The 18,681-nt window shown below is 42.1% G+C and overlaps 1 protein-coding gene across 1 annotated transcript in view; it reads right to left on the reverse strand.

Annotated features, from left to right (window-relative positions):
• Positions 1 to 18,681, reverse strand: part of ush2a (Usher syndrome 2A (autosomal recessive, mild)) — a 1,147,097-nt gene that overhangs the window by 200,932 nt on the left and 927,484 nt on the right. The window contains 1 exon segment of the mRNA XM_034188044.1: positions 7,788 to 7,945. Coding sequence (XP_034043935.1) covers positions 7,788 to 7,945 — 158 coding nt within the window.

An 18,681-nucleotide genomic window follows, 5' to 3' on the forward strand; every position in this document is an offset into this window, starting at 1 on the left:
ACCTGGTCAATGACCTGAAGAGAGCTGGGACCACAGTCATAAAGATTACATTAGTAACACATGATGCTGTCATGGTTTAAAATCCTGCAGGGCAGCAAGGTCCCCCTGCTCAAGCCAGCACATGTCCAGGCCCATTTGAAGTTCACCAGTGACCATCTGGATGATCCAGAGGAGGCATGGGAGAAGGTCATGTGGTCAGATGAGACCAAAATAGAGCTTTTTGGAATGAACTCCACTTACCATGTTTAGAGGATAACAACAACCCCAAGAAAACCATTCCAACCGTGAAGCATGGGGGTGGAAACATCATACTCTGGGGGTGCTCTTCTGCAAAGGGGACAGGACGACTGCACCGTATTGAAGGGAGGATGGATGGGGTCATGTATTGCGAGATTTTGGCAAACAACATCCTTCCCTCAGTAAGAGCATTGAAGATGGGTCATGGCTGGGTCTTCCAGCATGACAATGACCCCAAACACACAGCCAGGGCAACTAAGGAGGGGCTCCGTAAGAAGCATTTCAAGGTCTTGGAGTGGCCTGGCCAGTTTCCAGACCTGAACTCAATAGAAAATCTTTGGAGGGAGCTGAAACTCCAAACCTGAAAGATTTGGAGAATATCTGTATGGAGGAGTGGACCAAAATCCCTATTGCAGTGTGTGAAAACTTGGTCAAGTACTACAGGAAACGTCTGACCTCTGTAATGGCAGACAAATGTTTCTGTACCAATTGTTAAGCTCTGTCTTTGTAGGTGGGAAACATCTGCAAAGCTGACAGGGGGTCAAATACTTATTTTCCCCACTGTGTGTATATATATATATATATATATATATGTGTGTGTGTGTGTGTGTGTGTGTGTGTGTGTGTGTGTGTGTGTGTGTTAGGAGCCAAGTGGTTAGTGCACTTAGTTTCAGTGCAGAAAGTTACCGGTTCAAACCTACCCCTACCATACTTCACCATGTAATTTGTAGTTGTGTCAGAAAGGGCATCCAGGCTAAACCTTGTGCCAAATCAACATGCAGATCCACCTCGGATTTGCTGTGGCAACCTCAAGTGCAACCAAGGGAGCAGTCGAAGGGACTTACTTTTTAAGAGGTGCATTGCACCCATTTTATAAAGTACACATCCTGTTGAACATCTTATAACATCTAAATGTACCATCAGTTTTTTTTCTTTTTGTAATCCATAGTGGTTTATCCTGAGAATATGGTAAAAGTCCAGAGCAGAAAAGTGAGCACTAACTCGACAACAGTCATGTCACCTTTTCCAGTTGCTGAAATGTTTTTGAAGAATTTTTATAGTTACATATCTGTGCCATCATTACTAGTCATCCATAGTATGACATCAAACTTCTATAGATGAGTTCTTAGTTGGCTGCATCTGGATCTGTAGCTGCATTTGACTGCATTGACGTCATATTTCCTCACTGTTCGTGCATCGGTGTTCACTGCACGTCCTCGCAGAGAGAGAAAGAGAGGTGGACGAAGATATTGCTCATGTGAGGGAGGCGGAGAGACAGAGAGAAAGAGATAGAGGTGGAGACAGAGAGGATGAGAAAGGGGGAGCAGAGAGAGAAAGAGAGGCAGAGAGAGAAAGAACAAGGGGGAGCAGAGAGAACAAGAAAACCTGGCAGTGAGAGAGACAGTGAGAAAGAGATGTGTGAAAGAGAAAGAGAGAGAGAGAGAGAAAAAGAGAGAGAGAGAATTTCTGTGTATTTCTGTGGACTGTTGCTTTGTTGACATGGTTCCACGGATTGCGTAAAAATAAATGCGAGGACTGGCGGCACTGAGTTTTTAATGACAGTTTTGTGACATATGTACTCCCAAGCTGTAGGGGGAGCTCTGTAGAGAAGAATGCGACCCGAAAAACAGACAAAATAACAAAAAAACTGACCAAAGTTACTTAGTTTTCCTTTAATAGGTCAGTGGTGTGGCAGCCATAAAAACAAACAAACAAACACACACACACACACACACACACACACACACACACACACACACACACACACACACACACACACACACACACACACACACACACACACACACACACACACACACAGGTTGAAAATACTCCAGCCTCTAGGCTCTGGAAGTTAACCAAGCGTGAAGACCCAGCCAATATTTCCTCACCTTTACAATCAACCTGTAATGACAATAGAATTGACCTGCCTATGGAAATATCTCCACAATGATGTGCACATCAACACACTTACCTCACACACAAATATGCATGTATAAAGATGCACGCACGAACACATACGAGAAAGTGAAGTGTCTTCACTAGTTGGCCATATAAGCGGTTTCTGAAATAGGAAATAAGCCTAATGAGAGTCTAATAGTCACTGATAGATGGGTTAGGGCAGACAATCACTGCCCTATAAGCATGCATCTCAGTCCTGAGCGTATGTACGTGTATGCCTGTGGATAGGAGTGCATGCGTGAATCTGTGTGAGTCCCGGCCCCGAGAGGCCAGAGGGTGAATGGAAAACAGCTACAAGCTTTTTTTATATGATCCCTCCCTGTTTCTATCTGAGACCTGGTATTTCTTACAAAGCAGTACACCTATGTGTGTGCAGGGAAATTGTAGTAGTTTATTTCATGACTTTTTATAACATTTTTCTTTAATTAATTTTTGTTGGAAGAGAAATTTTGAGTTACTTAAAATTTTTTCTTTAGTTGACCTGAGCAAGTGTGTGTGTGTGTGTGTGTGTGTGTGTGTGTGTGTGTGTGTGTGTGTGTGTGTGTGTGTGTGTGTGTGTGTGTGTGTGTGTGTGTGTGAGAGAGAGAGACAGAATTCAAATACAAGTTCAAATAAATTTTTTCCTAAAATTTAGAGTGTCCAAAACCTTTGTACTGCACTGTACAGTGCATCGGGAAAGTATTCATAGCACTTCACTTTTTTCACATTTTGCTATGTTACAGCCTTATTCCAAAATGTATGAAATTCATTTTTCCTCCAAAACTGTATATACAATACCCCATAATGACAATGTGAAAAAAATTTTTTTGTTTGTTTGTTTTTTTTTTTGTTTTGTTTTGTTTTTAGAATTCTGCTCTGTGTAAGCCTGATCCCGTCAGATCTCAGAAGCTAAGCAGTGCGGGACCTGGTTAGTACTTGGATGGGAGACCTCTTTGGAACACCAGCGGCTGTGTGTGTGTTTCTCCAGGTAACACTGGAGTTGCGTCAGGAAGGGCATCCGGCTTAAAACCTGTGCCAAATATCAATGCGGATCTGGTTGTATCCGCTGTGGCGACCCCGGACACAAAACGGGAGCAGCCGAATAGACAACCATTAAAAATAAAAATGCTAAGAAATCACATGCACATCAGTATTCACAGCCTTTGCCATGAAGCTCAAAATTGAGCTCAGGTGTATCCTGTTTCCACTGATCATCCTTGAGATGTTTCTCTTGCATAACTGGAGTCCACCTGGGGTAAATTCAGTTGATTGCACATTATTTGGAGAGGCAGCACACACCTGTCTACATATAAGGTCCCACAGTTGACAGTGCATGTCAGAGCACAAACCAAGCAAGAAGTCAAAGGAATTGTCTGTAGACCTCAGAGACAGAACTTGAAGCACAAATCTGGGGAAGGGTACAGAAACATTTCCGCTGCTTTGAAAGTCCCAATGAGCACAGTGCCCTCCATCATTCATAAACGGGAGAAGTTCGGATCCATTAGGACTCTTCCTAGGGCTGGCCGTCCGTCTAAACTCAGTGATCAGGGGAGAAGGGCCTTAGTCACGGAGGTGACCAAGAGCCCGATGGTCAGTCTGTCAGAGCTCCAGCAATCCACTGTGGAGAGAGGAGACCCTTACAGAAGGACAACCATCTCTGCAACAGTCCACCAATCAGGCCTGTAGAGTGGACAGACGGAAGCCACTCCTTAGTAAAAGGAACATGGCAGCCCACCTAGAGTTTGTAAAAAGGGATCTGAAGGACTCTCAGACCATGAGAAACAAAATTCTCTGCACTAATGAGACAAAGATTGAACTCTTTGACGTGAATGCCAGGCATCATATTTGGAGGAAACCAGGCACCATCCCTACAGTGAAGCTGTGAATGTCCTTGAGTCGTCCAGCCAGGGCCCAGAACCTGAATCTCTGGAAAATTCTGAAAATCTCTGGATAGATCTGAAAATGGCTGTGCACCGGCACTCCCCATCCAACCTGATGGAGTTTGAGAGGTGCTGTAAAGAGGAATGTGCAAAACTGCCCAAAGATAGGTGCACCAAGCTTGTGGCATCATATTCAAGAAGACTTGAGGCTGTAATGGCTGCCAAAGGTACATCAACAAAGTTTTGAGCAAAGGTTGTGAATACTTATGTAAATGTGATTTCTTAGTTTTGTATTGTTAACAAAACTGCAAAACAATTCAAAAAAAACTTTATTCATGTTGTCATTATGGTGGTGTGCACAATGTTTCTCATATTGTGCACCTGCTTTATCAAACAGCGTGCCAGCAGAAATAAGTAAATAATTGAATCTTTGAGCCAAGACTGAAGAGATGTGTATTTTCGCAGACAGATTACATTACAGAGAACTTTATTGATCCCTTGGGAAGACTCTCTCAGGGAAATTGAGGTTCCAGCAGCATTGTATAGCAGCACACAGGGTAAGAAGCACACAGAGCATCAACCGCTTAGTCCAATTAAGTGTCATGAGGGTCTGGAGCCTATCCCAGCAGTCACAGAGTGTGAGGCAGGGTACACCCTGGACAGGATGCCAATCTGTCGCAGGGCCACATATAGACAAACAAACACATTCACACCCGCACACACACCTACGGACAATTTAAAGTTTCCAATCCACCTAACCTGCATGTCTTTGGATGTGGGAGGAAGCCAGAGCACCTGGAGGAAACCCACACAAACACAGGTAGAACATGCAAACTCCACACAGAAAGGCTCCAGGTGGGAATTGAACCCATGAAATTCTTGCTGTGAGGCAACAGTGCTAACCACAAAGTCACCGTGCTGCCCAACCCATGAATAATAATATATAAATGCTAATAAGTTTGGTAAGGTCATCAAATGAGGATGATTCTGTCCAATTAATTTTCTTGGATGGCTGTTTTAAATCAAGTGTTTCATTTTACATTAATTGTTGGCAGTAGTGGGAATAGCTAACCAAAAAGTTAGCTTCAATAAGCACTAATCAGCTAACTGAAAAGTTATCTTTTATAACGCAAAACTGATAAACCACCAAAAAATTTATTGGAAGCTACAGCTAACCGCTAACCAATAACTTTCAGTATTGTCTCCGGTACATTCTCAGCTACTAACAAAACAATTTTGATTTTAAACACCGCCAACGCTTCTGATAGAATCAAAGATGATCACAAACCCAAACACAGCCAGTGAGTATGCACTTCTGTCTATGTGTGCCCTGCCCAGCGCTGTAGGAAAGCATAATTTACCTTAACAGCATAAAGTGGTCCAGCTGTGAGGCAGAGGTCTTAAAAAGGAAAGCAGGTTTAACTTATGGTTTTGATTTATAAATAAAATTAATCCAGATAGAATAACTACATTAATGTCAACTCTTAAAATCTACAGCTCCTCTTTCCATGACAAAAACTCCTGTAACAGTGGAATGTGCCATTCATTTCTAAATTGGACGCTGTGTTGATCCGGGACGTCGTCTGACTAGCACAGAAATTGCGGAAGACGTGGACATCAGCACTTTTTTGGCACATTGAGACAGATGTGCGGAGGAATTCCGCGCATCAGGACGTTTCCGCATGGCGCAAAGCAATGCCGTGATGAAGCCTCACAGGACATGTTGGGGCATGTCCAGCTCATGCACAATTTCTCGGATAGTCACATGACTGAAAGGCCACCGAAAGCCATCTGAACCAGCTGAAAGCCGTCCTGTGAGACCAACACGGAGGTGGTTTTGTGCCGCGCCATGAGCGACACGGTGGCACATCCCTCCGCTTCTCTTTCCATCAAAAAAAAACTCCTGTAACAGTGGAATGTGTCGAAAAAGTGCTGATGTCCACGTCTTCTGCCTTTTTTTTTGGAAGTCAGACGACGTCCCGGATCAACAAAGCCTTCACGTTGGAAATGATCTGGTTGTTTCAGCGCGGTTTCAGCCTGTCAATCGGCGCTCAGAGTGCGCTGCGCTCTCAGACGCTGTGGGCGGTCTTTAAACCGGCTGGAGCACTCCTTAATCTGTGTAATCCCCATAAAATCGTCGCTGAAAGCCATATGAATTTTCCAAATGGTGTCCACCTGGAGGTCTCTCACAGTTTCTGGAAAAATTTGATGCAGCAAAGCTCCAAATCGTTCAGACATTTATTCGCAATAAAAATCCGACGAGAGGGGTGGACCACTGCTCACACAAAGCCTGCTCACAGGCGAATGACGTGATTCAAATCCATATGGTTTTTGCAAAAAATAAAAAGGTCCGATACTTTTCTAACAGACCTCGTACACTTTTGAAATGTTTCTGAAATGTGCAGCAATGCTGTTGGTGTCCTGGCAAAAAGAACTGAACAGAGTGGTGAACAGCTCATCAACACTGTGCTTACAGAATGGACCAATGACACATGCAGAGTGATTGCTGTGAAACTCGTGTTTAATAATACCGACACAAATTAATAAAAAAAAAAGCCTTGATCGGGCCCAGTAGGGATCTCTGCAATTGTATCAGGACATCCCAAATTAATATGGAAATTTTGTAAACTTTCTGTTGTGTGGGCTGCTGAAGAGGAGGTACTGCTGGCTCACCACCACCAGATGGCGCCCTGCTTGGAGTGCGGGCTTCAAGCACAAGAGGGCGCCAGAACCACTGGGAGTGACAGCCGTCAATCATCCTCCTACGATTCGAGGTAAACTTCTCTGCTGTGATTATTGCGAATAATAATCTGATCTGTTTTGCAGCTGTTTTTCCTGTTGGTATTCCTTATCTGGGATTTTTGGCGTTTGGTGTGACTGCGACGACTTCGCCTCACACCCCAAAACTGATAAGTGGTAAACAGGAGCTGCACGTGTGTATGATTGGAGGTGGAGGTTCTCCCTCCAAGAGGAATCATTAATCAAGGTTGCTGGGTGTGAGGATTCACACTCACCACCTTCTGTTTCTGTCTGCCAGCAGTACCAGGGCCGACAACGGAGGACAGAGACCACCTGGGGACTCAGGGCTTGGCGGCTTCGGTGTTCTTCAGGCCGTTGGTGGTAGAAGCGGTGTGGGCCCCGGCTCTTCGTTCATCCGAGGTCTCCTATCTTCAAGCCTGCCCGCAGTCCTCTTGTGTATGATTGGCAGCACTCTTGTTTATATTACGTTGTGTTCTTGTGCAACATTAAATTGTTACTCCTTCTCTTATCCATTGTCCGTTCATTTGCGCCCCCTGTTGTGGGTCCGTGTTACGACACCTTCCCAACACTTTCAGCTTAAAAATTTATAGAGCTTTTATTATTATTATTTTTTTTTTATTATTTTTTTTTTTAACCAAAAGTTGACTTCAAGATTACTCTTTACATTACTCCAGTGTATTACTTTGTGTATTTCATATACTAGCTCATTAAACTTGTTGCAATTTTTTTGTTGTTGTTGTTGTTGTTGTTTATTCCCACATAGAGAAAAATGTTTTAGTTTATTTAGACCACACTACTAAACAGCAAACCTCTCCACATTTAAAAGTGGTGAAGTGTATTGGAATATTGATGATGTCACATAAACCGTCAGTGTTGTGCAATGAAGTCTTGAAAGAAAAACTTTACACACCACTGGCTATAACATGCAAATTATTAAAATTCCATCCATCCATCCATGCTATTACTCACCAGGAGGGTTCCAAGTGAGAAAGATGGAGCGGGGGCCTGATACAGTGACATTGTATGGAGGTGTGATTCCAGTGGGGCAGAAGGCCGGTGTTTGGATAACATATCTGTCACTCACACTGGTCCCACCCTCTGTACTGGCTTCCAGTTCATACGCATACCTTAAGAAGGAGAAATAGTTGGCCATGTTGAGAAAGCACAAAACAAGGATCCAGATAACAGCATAAGGGAGAGGGGGAGAAGAAAAGAAACAAACAAAAAGTGATAACGGTGTAGTTTTCCACAAAACAGAACTATACAGCAATCAGTAAGGTGGAGTTGTGATTAATAAGTTTGCAAAATGTGATCTTTTTTGAACAAAAACAACAAACAAAATGCTTTTATAACATGAAATCAAAAATAGATATAAAATGTATGCTGGGCACAGTTCTTGGCACCCTTTGCTTAATTTACAGTCAAGCATCACTTTCACACCACCTTTCCTACAAGTCAGTATGGATAAGCGAACATTTCCAAATCACTACGCGTGTCCTGGACTTCACTGACATCAATCATTCCAGTGAATTGTTTGCTGTTGTGTGACGCTCTTTCAATCTTTACACGGTTGTATACATTTCTTTAATTTCTGTTTAGCACTCTTCTCGTTGTTAAGTGTATCTACTCTGAATCTTAACTACAGTCCTGTTGTGAATCGCTTGTGGTTAGCATTCACTAGCAATTAGTATTCATTAGCGGTTAGTTTTCGCTAGCGAGGTCGAACCCCCCCCCCCCCGCCGCCATTACGTTTATAGCTGTTTCTTTTTTTACCTGTTTAATACTTCTGTTAGTTTTTCAGTGTAACTGCTGTGAATTTAAGGTCGTTATTGTACACCTGTGTAAATCTTAGGAGTGGCTAGCATTTTTGCTAGCGGTTAGCTTGTGTTAGCTAGCTGGACCCCCCCTTCCCATTTCTTTAATACTTCTGTTTGTTTGTTTGTTTTTTAGAGAAATTGTTGCGAATTTTAGCTTAGTACTTTACTCTTGTGTTAATCTTAGGAGTGGTTTACTCGTAGGAGGTTTTTTTTACTGTTCCTCAAGTCTAATACTTCTGCTACTTTTTCAGTGTAACTACTGTGAATTTTAATTCATTTATTTACATCTGTGTGAATCCTGTGTGAGCCTTAGGAGTGGTTAGCTTATTCATTATTAGTTAGCTCGTGCTTGCTTGGCCATACTCTTGAATTTCCGAGTGCACAAAGTACACTATCTCACACCCTCCAAAATCCCGCGTGATGTTGGAAGATAGGGTGGCTCTCTTAGAGAGCCGTCTCCGTGAGTTAGAGCAGCTTCTTATCTTAGTGGAGTTAGATGTTACGGGCACTCCAGACGAGGTTAGTGTTGGGCAGGCTAGCCTGCCCATTAGCATCAGCCTAGAAACACCGGCTGTGGAGGACGGCTGTTGAACTGTGGCTAGGTGGAGGAAGCCCCATAGAGCTTGGTGCCCGGTTGTGGTACCCTGATCACACCCACCACTACAAACTGTGAATCAGTTCTCCCCCTTGAATTTGCCTGATGTGAATTCTCTGAGCCCACGAGTGACTTCCACTCCTGTCTCCAGGCCGAAACGCCGGACTTTAGTGATAGGGGATTCCATCAACCGCAAAGTAAGGTGACAGATGCCGGCTGATGTTAAATGTATTCCTGGGGCCAGAGCTCCCGACATTGCATCCCATCTTAGGGTGCTGACACTGCAGAAGGGAAGACAGACTAAGGAACATGACATGAGATATAGTCACATAGTTATTCACGTTGGTACCAATGATGTCAGGATGAAGCACTCAGAAGTCACAAAAATGGACATTGAGAGGACTTGTGACCTTGCCAGAAAAATGTGTGGCATCGATTAATAGTCTCTGGTCCCCTACCCTCCCAGGGTACTGATGAGGTGGTTAGCAGGCTGACACTGTTAAATAGGTGGTGGCGCAATTTTGTAGACAGCAAGGTATTAGCTTTATTGATACCTGGCTTTCGTTCTGGGGCCACCGTGGCTTGCTGATGCCAGATGGCCCCCACCCTACTGGGGAAGGTACCGTGATCTTGTCTGCGAACATAGATCGAGCTCTACAGGGAGGGTAACATTAGGAATTTACAGCAGGCCACAGAGCAGGTGATTAGAGACCCTGCAAGGCTTATGACAAATGTGGATGTGGAATCCATTAGCTTAGCAGGGAAATTAGTGCAGAAAATGTACTATGGTGATAGTGCAGTTTATCTGCCAGGGAGGGAAATTCAACAAGTTGAGACTATGGCCTGCTTCCGTAGACATGTCCATAAAAATCATAGAGGGATATGCTTTGCAAGCTTAATACCCATTACTACACTGGATGATGTTGAAATTGAGGATGGCCCGATGGTTGTGCCAGCAATATCAAAGATTTTGTGTCTGCTACCTACAACGCACGTGGAGTGTCTCAATTCTAAACCTACTTCTAGGAATCTTATACAGTATATGCTACACTGGAACCATCCCTAAACCCAAACAGTTCAACAGTCAACCCCACTGAGGTCCTTAGTCTGGGTCTCATTAACATAAGCTCTCTATGCTCAAAATCATTGCTGATTAATGATTTAATTATCGATCATCACTTAGATATGACTGGGTTTGTGCAACCTGGCTTAAACCTACAGCTATCCTCCCCTTAAATGAGGCTTGCCCACCAGCATATACATTTACTCACGTCCCTCATGATGCAAAGCAAGGTGGAGGTGTTGCTCTTATTTCTAAATCTAGGTTTAGCTTAGTAGTTGTTGGGGGTCACAAATATAACTCGTTTGAGCATCTGATTCTCCGCTCTGCTCAAGATATTACGCATTGCCAAGGTCAGAAGAATAAAAATCAGTGCTATTACTTTGTCACTGTATATAGGCCTCCTGGCCCATATTCTGAATTCTTAGATGAATTTGGTGCGTTCATCTCTAACTTGTTAACTAGTGCAGATAACATTCTGATCATTGGTGACTTTAACATTCATATAAATAAGCCTTCTGATCCCTTCTGCAAATCATTTATGGAAATTGTGGATGCATTAGGATTTTGGCAATGTATTGGGCACTCGACGCACATTAGTGGAAATATCCTGGATTTGGTTCTCGCACATGGTATTGCTGTCACAAATATTGACATCATGCCTCTTACATCAGTGGTCTGTGATCACTCACTTATTAAGTTCACAGTTTCGCTGCCGTGTTTAGTGGAACAACAACCTTATATATCACTATGGCGATGCATCAACTCCTCAACAAATACTGAACTCAAAGCTAGACTGCCTGATATCTTAACTTCACATTTCAAGGTCAAGGTCAAGGTCAGGTTTATTTATAAAGCACATTTACAAACAGTCAACACTGCCCCAAAGTGCTGTACAATAAAAGGATTTAAAATTATATCGTTAAATTCAAGAACAAAATAAATCAAAGAGAAATAGGCTCGAATTGACTAAAAACAGCTGTGCACTCAGGAATGACGCAAGGGTCAGCGATGACAGTTGGCAAAGAAGATCGAATGAGTGAAATTTTGTCACTGAAAAATTGACAAAATTTTTCACACAAAGAAACAGAGGGAACAGCACCAGTTGAATCAATAGGGTTAACAATCTTGTTCAAAACATTAAAAAGAACCTGGGGTTTGTGAAGATTTGTAGACACAATATTTGCCATATACTCTGATTTTACGGTCTTAACAGCATCTTGATAATTCACAAGTGAATGTCTTAAAATCCCCAGTGATACTTGAAGTTGATCTTTCTTCCATTTCCGTTCTGCATGGCGGCATTCCCGTCTGCGTGTGCGTGTAAAATCACTGTGCCATGGCTCTGAGCGTTTTGCATGCCGATTAGTGAAAGGGGCGACAACGTTGAGAATCTCTGAACACGTAGTATTGAACAAGCTACCCAACTCATCGATATTTGTATTAGAATCATAAGACGTAATTTCAGAAGCATGAAACGCAGCAGAAAAGAGTGGCGCAGTAGCGGGGCAGATAGTGCGCCGCTGGCGCGCCGGACCGCATTGTTTCCTAATAGTGGAGGACACCGTGACAGAAAAAAGCACAGGAAAATGGTCCGATATGCCTGCGTTACAGATCTCTATGATGTTTACATTTAGACCACTGACTAAGATAAGGTCCAGAGTATGACCCTTGTCGTGGGTCGGGACATTTACTGCCTGCTTAAGATTAAAAGAGTCCACAACATTAAGAAAGTCATTGACCAAGGGTTTGGATGGACAACAAACATGAATATTAAAATCCCCAGCAATTAAAAATGTGTTACAATTAAGAACAATACCTGCCACCACGTCAGAAAAATCATTCATAAAATCTCTGTTAAATTTAGGAGGGCGATAGATGAGTGCGCACAAGACAGGTATATCCAATCTGATTTCAAAGAGCTGTAGCTCGCATTTGGCAAATACCCAATCAGTAGACAGTCTTGTGGATAGTTTAAACTCAATGCTCAAAACTGCACGCAACATGATTGCGCCACCTGTGTTGAAACCGCGCTCCCCCAAAACACAGTCACCTTGGTTCAATGATTACCTGCATGACCTCAAGCCTAAGGCTAGAGGTCTAGAACGGAAATGGCATAGTTCAAAATTAGAAGTATTCCACCTTGCATGGTGTGATGCTGTCTTAGACTATAAGCATGCATTACTGGCTACAAAGCGGACCTATTACTCTGATTTGATCAACAAAAACAAGCATAACTCAAAGTTCTTGTTCGACACGGTGGCAACACTTATTCATGGACAACCACCTGTAGTTTGCTCTCCTTTTACAGCACAAGATTTCCTGGATTACTTTGAGAAGAAAATAAAAGACATTAGATTAAACATATCCCAGCATGCCTCAACCCAGCCACTACACCCTGCTACTGAGGTGGGTGCCATTACTGAGGTATTACCTAGATTTACAGAATTTGAGAGTATCTCTCAAGGCATGCTGACAAAACTCATAACCTCAACAAAAAGCACAACCTGTTTATTTGATCCTATACCTACAAAACTGTTTAAGAACCTGTGGCCCACTCTTGAGCCGACTGTGCTGGCAATTATTCATCTTTCTTTAACTTCTGGATCTGTTCCTAAATGTTTCAAATCTGCCGTGATTAAACCATTACTTAAGAAACCTAATCTTGACCCTAGTGTATTGAAAAACTATCAGCCGATATCAAATCTATCATTTTGGTCTAAAATTCTGGAAAAAGTGGTGTCATGGCAGCTTGTGGACTATCTTACTGAGAATAATCTCTTTGAACCACTGCAGTCTGCTTTTACAAAATATCATTCCACAGAGACGGCTCTCACTAAAGTGGTGAATGATCTTCTGCTTGCAATGGATTCAGACACCACTATGGTTATGGTGCTGTTAGATCTCAGTGCTGCATTTCACACCGTGGATCATCATATTCTACTTGATAGGCTGGAAAAAACACTTTGGGATTAATGGGAATGCCCTTGCATGGTTGACGTCATAATTAACAAATTCTTCTCACTGTGTTTTGTACAGTAACACTACCTCTAACCTTAGTGACATGAAATTTGGGGTTCTACTAGCACCCCTTGGGCACATATTTCGGTGTTTTGGAATTACCTTTCACTGCTATGCTGATGATACTCAGTTATACATGCTGATAACTGCTGGTAATCTCATTCACATAAAATCCTTATAAGATTGCCTTGCATCAGTGAGAAGTTGGATGTCTAGAAACTTCCTCCTTTTAAATTCTGATAAGACTGAAATGATGGTTCTTGGTCCACTGAGACATCGGTATCAATTTGACCAGTTAACGCTTAGCCTAGGCTCGTGTGTCATACATCACACTGACAAAGTGAGGAACCTTGGTGTAATTTTTGATCCTACATTGTCCTATGACCTCCACATTAGAAATATTATGAGGACGGCTTTCTTCCACCTGCGAAATATAGCAAAGATTCGTCCCATCCTGTCTATGGCTGATGATGAGAATCCATGATCCCTGCGTTTATCTCTTCTAGATTGGACTACTGCAATGTTCTATTTTCTGGTTTACCGCAGTCCAGCATTAGGGCTCTCCAATTGGTTCAAAATGCTGCAAATCAAAATCAAATCAATTTTATCTATATAGCGCCAAATCACAACAAACAGTTGCCCCAAGGTGTTTTATATTGTAAGGCAAAACCATACAATAATTATGGAAAAACCCCAACGGTCAAAACGACCCCCTGTGAGCAAGCACTTGGCGACAGTGGGAAGGAAAAACTCCCTTTTAACAGGAAGAAACCTCCAGCAGAACCAGGCTCAGGGAGGGGCAGTCTTCTGCTGGGACTGGTTGGGGCTGAGGGAGAGAACCAGGAAAAAGACATGCTGTGGAGGGGAGCAGAGATCAATCACTAATGATTAAATGCAGAGTGGTGCATACAGAGCAAAAGGAGAAAGAAACACTCAGTGCATCATGGGAACCCCCCAGTAGTCTAAGTCTATAGCAGCATAACTAAGGGATGGTTCAGGGTCACCTGATCCAGCCCTAACTATAAGCTTTAGCAAAAAGGAAAGTTTTAAGCCTAATCTTAAAAGTAGAGAGGGTGTCTGTCTCCCTGATCCGAATTGGGAGCTGGTTCCAGAGGAGAGGAGCCTGAAAGCTGAAGGCTCTGCCTCCCATTCTACTCTTACAAACCCTAGGAACTACAAGTAAGCCTGCAGTCTGAGAGCGAAGCGCTCTATTGGGGTGATATGGTACTATGAGGTCCCTAAGATAAGATGGGACCTGATTATTCAAAACCTTATAAGTAAGAAGAAGAATTTTAAATTCTATTCTAGAATTAACAGGAAGCCAATGAAGAGAGGCCAATATGGGAGAGATATGCTCTCTCCTTTTAGTCCCCGTCAGTACTCTAGCTGCAGCATTTTGAATTAACTGAAGACTTTTCAGGGAACTTTTAGGACAACCTGATAATAATGAATTACAATAGTCCAGCCTAGAGGAAATAAATGCATTTTTTCAGCATCACTCTGAGACAAGACCTTTCTAATTTTAGAGATATTGCGCAAATGCAAAAAAGAAGTCCTACATATTTGTTTAATATGCACATTGAAGGACATATCCTGATCAAAAATGACTCCAAGATTTCTCACAGTATTACTAGAGGTCAGGGTAATGCCATCCAGAGTAAGGATCTGGTTAGACACCATGTTTCTAAGATTTGTGGGGCCAATTACAATAACTTCAGTTTTATCTGTGTTTAAAAGCAGGAAAACGCCAGCCAGACGTTTGACACGAAGCAGAAAGTTCGACCACATTACACCCATTTTGGCATCCCTTCACTGGCTTCCTGTCACAGTGAGATCAGATTTTAAGGTTCTGTCCCTTTGTCCACTTTGTGTCCCTAGGGTGAATAAGAAGTCTGCAGGTCATAGAGCTTTCTCTTATCGTGCCCCTGTTCTGTGGAATGATCTCCCCGTGTCATAATAAAATAAAATAATAAAACAGTCAGATTCTGTGGAGACTTTCAAGTCCAGACTTAAGACACACTTATTTTCCCTTTCATATGGCTAGCATACCGGCATAGTATAGTTCTGCACTTTTAACTGTTTTAATTCATTTTATTAGGAAACGGAGTGCGCCGCAGCCTCAACTTTACCTAAATTCTCCGTCTTTTAGTGAAGCTTAGGGCTAGTGGCCGGCGATCACCTTAGTATCCTGTTTTTCTTGTTTAATGCTGGCAAATTATACTGTATTTCTTTTCTTTCTTATGCCTGATTCTGTTTTTTCCTCTCTGTTTAAGGTCTAGCTCCATCCAGAGATGGGTGTGGTATTTGTTTCTTCCTCAGAGGGAGTTTTTCCTTTCCACTGCTGCTCTGGGGATTCATAAGGTTAGACCTTGTGTGAAGCACCTTGAGGCAACTCTGTTGTGATTTGGCACTATATAAATGAAAATAAATTGAAAAAAAATGAAAAAATCATTAAGAAATTAAAACAGTATGACACTGTATGGTAAATCTGTCTGGACTACACAATTCTCAAAAAAGTGAGTGACTGTGATGAAGGAGAATAATGAGGGAAGAAACCAAGACACCCATAACAGTAGTGTCCCATTTGCCTTCTTACAAACTGAAGGTGAAATTAAATTTTTCTTTTTAAGAGAGTCCTTCTGTTTGAAAGTCCTTCACATCTGGATAGTTCATTTTATTTCTGAAAATATTTTTAAATGTGTGCAGTACCTAGTCTATGCGGTGCATCCAGAAAGTATTCAAAGCGCTTCACTTTTTCCTCATTTTGGTATGCTACAGCCATATTCCAAAATTGATGCATTTCATTTTTTTCCCTCAAAATTCGACATACAATATCCCATAACGACAATGTGAGAAAATTTTTTTTTTATAATTTTTGGAAATTTTATTAAAAATAAAAAACTATGAAATCATAGGTACGTAAGTATTCACAGCATTTGCCACGAACCTCAAAATCTCTACAGCAATCCACCAATCAGACCTGTAGGGTAGAGTGGCACATGGCAGCCCACCTGGAGTTTGCCAAAAGGCACATGAAGGACTCGCAGGCCATAAGAAACAAAATTCTCTGGTCTGATGAGACAAAGATTGAACTCTTTAGCGTGAATGCCAGGCTTCACGTTTGGAGGAAACCAGGCACCATCCCTACAGTAAAGAATGGTGGTGGCAGCATCATGCTGTGGGAATCTTTTTCAGTGGCAGGAACTGGGAGACTAGTCAGGATTGAGGGAAAGATGAATGCAGCAATGTACAGAGACATCCTGGTTGAAAACCTGCACCAGCACGCTCTTGACCTCAGACTGGAGCGACGGTTTATCTTTCAGCAGGACAATGACCCTAAGCACACAGCCAAAATATCAAAGAACTGGCTTCAGGACAACTCTGTGAATGTCCTTGAGTGGTCCAGCCAGAGCCCAGACCTGATTCTGAATGAACATCTCTGGAGAGATCTGAAAATGGCTGTGCACCGATGCTCTCCATCCAACCTGAAAGATAGGTGCACCAAGCTTGTGGCATCATATTCAAGAAGACATGCGGCTGTAACTGCTGTCAAAGGTGCATCGACAAAGTATTGAGCAAAGGGTGTGAATACTTACGTATGTGTGATTTCTTTGTTTTTTTTGTTTTTTTTTTATTTTAAATACATTTTAAAAAATTCCATGCTGCCATTATGGGGTGTTGTGAGTAGAATTTTGAGGGAAAATTTACTCCATTTTGGAATATGGCTAAAACATAAAAAAAAATGTGGAAAAAGTGAAGCACACTGAATACTTTCTGGATGCACGGTAAAAAGAGTTTTCTTTGACAACACTGTAATTTTGTTATCTAGTATGCAAATAAAGGACTCACAGTTTTATATCAACAATATGATCAAACTTCAACCTACCTGAGAATTTCTTTTTTTGAATTCTGAACCACGCTGCTAAAAATTGTGACAAGATGCCATGACCTCCAGTGTGTACTGGGCAGGTTTGAGGCTGAGTGTGAAGTGAATGGAATGAGGATCAGCACCTCCAAATCTTAGATCAAGGTCCTCTGTCAGAAAAAGATGGATTGTCCCCTCTGGGACAGAGGAGAGTTTTTGCTCCATGGAAAGTTGAAGTATCTCAGGGTCTTGTTAACCGGAGATAAGATGGAGCGTGAGATCAATAAGATGGTTCGGTACTGCATCTAGGTCCTACAGATGCTGTCATTGCAATCAATTGCCATCATTGCAAAGAAAATGCTGAACCAGAAGGTTAGGCACCTGTCCTCTCACCTATGGTCATGAACTTTGGGCAATAGCTGAAAGAACAAGGTTGAGGATGCAACTGTCAGGAAATGAGTGTTAGGTATCTGGCCTTACACTCAGGGAAAGGGAGGTCTTCGAACATTCCCAACTGGGAGGAGGACCTGGTGAAGACCCAGAACACACTTGAGGGATTATATTTCCCATCTGGCTTGGGAAAACCCCAGGATTTCCCAGGAAATGTTTGAGGACTTATCTGAGTATTGGTAAGTGTGTGCTGAGCTCCTTGGCTTACTGCCACCGCAACTCAGACCTGGATAAATGGGAGAAAGAGTGAATAAATGAAGGTGTCATGAGATATTGAAAAACTGAATTTCCCAGCGTGCCATTTCAGAGTTAAACTGCATTTCTAGGTACATATATTAGTGTTAGATTCATGAAGCCAACACATGGCGTGTGTATGTTTCGCACGACCCCTGCTCTTCCTGGCTGCTCCCCCCCGCAATACAATGCTCATATGCAGTGGTGGGCACACTTCCGATAATCCGCTAATTATCGAAGATACAGTTTTCATTATCGGATTATCTTTTGAGATAACTTTGAAAACCATTATCGGACTAATTATCTTCCGATGAATTTTTGTCGGAGAACTGGTCACCAAAAAAAATAAACATTTCTTTTAACACCATACTGATACGTGGCCAATATCACCCAAGTCATCCAGAAGCATACATTTTTAACTTATGGTTCAAATTTTAACCAAACTTATTTCGGACAAGTTATTTAAATTAACATCACTTCTGAAGTTTTATAAAGTGAAAATATCAGATATATGTTTTAGTTTTAAAGTAATGCGCTAATTTTTAAGGTTTTAGTGTGGGCATGCTGTGTCCAGCAGTGCATTATGGGTAGGATAGGGTAATCTCAGTACGTTCATGACAGGAGAAATGCATTTGAGACATTCTGATCAGGACAACAGCATTAAACTCTAGTGCCTAAAATTCTCGTGAATATATTCTCTGGGTTTATAGACGTTGTTTTTGTGTTTGCTTTTATTAAATTCCACGCATCTTAAACATAGTAAATAGCAACACAGATTATCTGGAATTTTGTTTTGGCAAGTTTTCAAGGTCTCTACTGCC

This window comes from Thalassophryne amazonica, chromosome 2 (genome assembly GCF_902500255.1).
Source record: "Thalassophryne amazonica chromosome 2, fThaAma1.1, whole genome shotgun sequence".
NCBI classification, from domain to species: Eukaryota; Metazoa; Chordata; class Actinopteri; order Batrachoidiformes; family Batrachoididae; genus Thalassophryne; species Thalassophryne amazonica.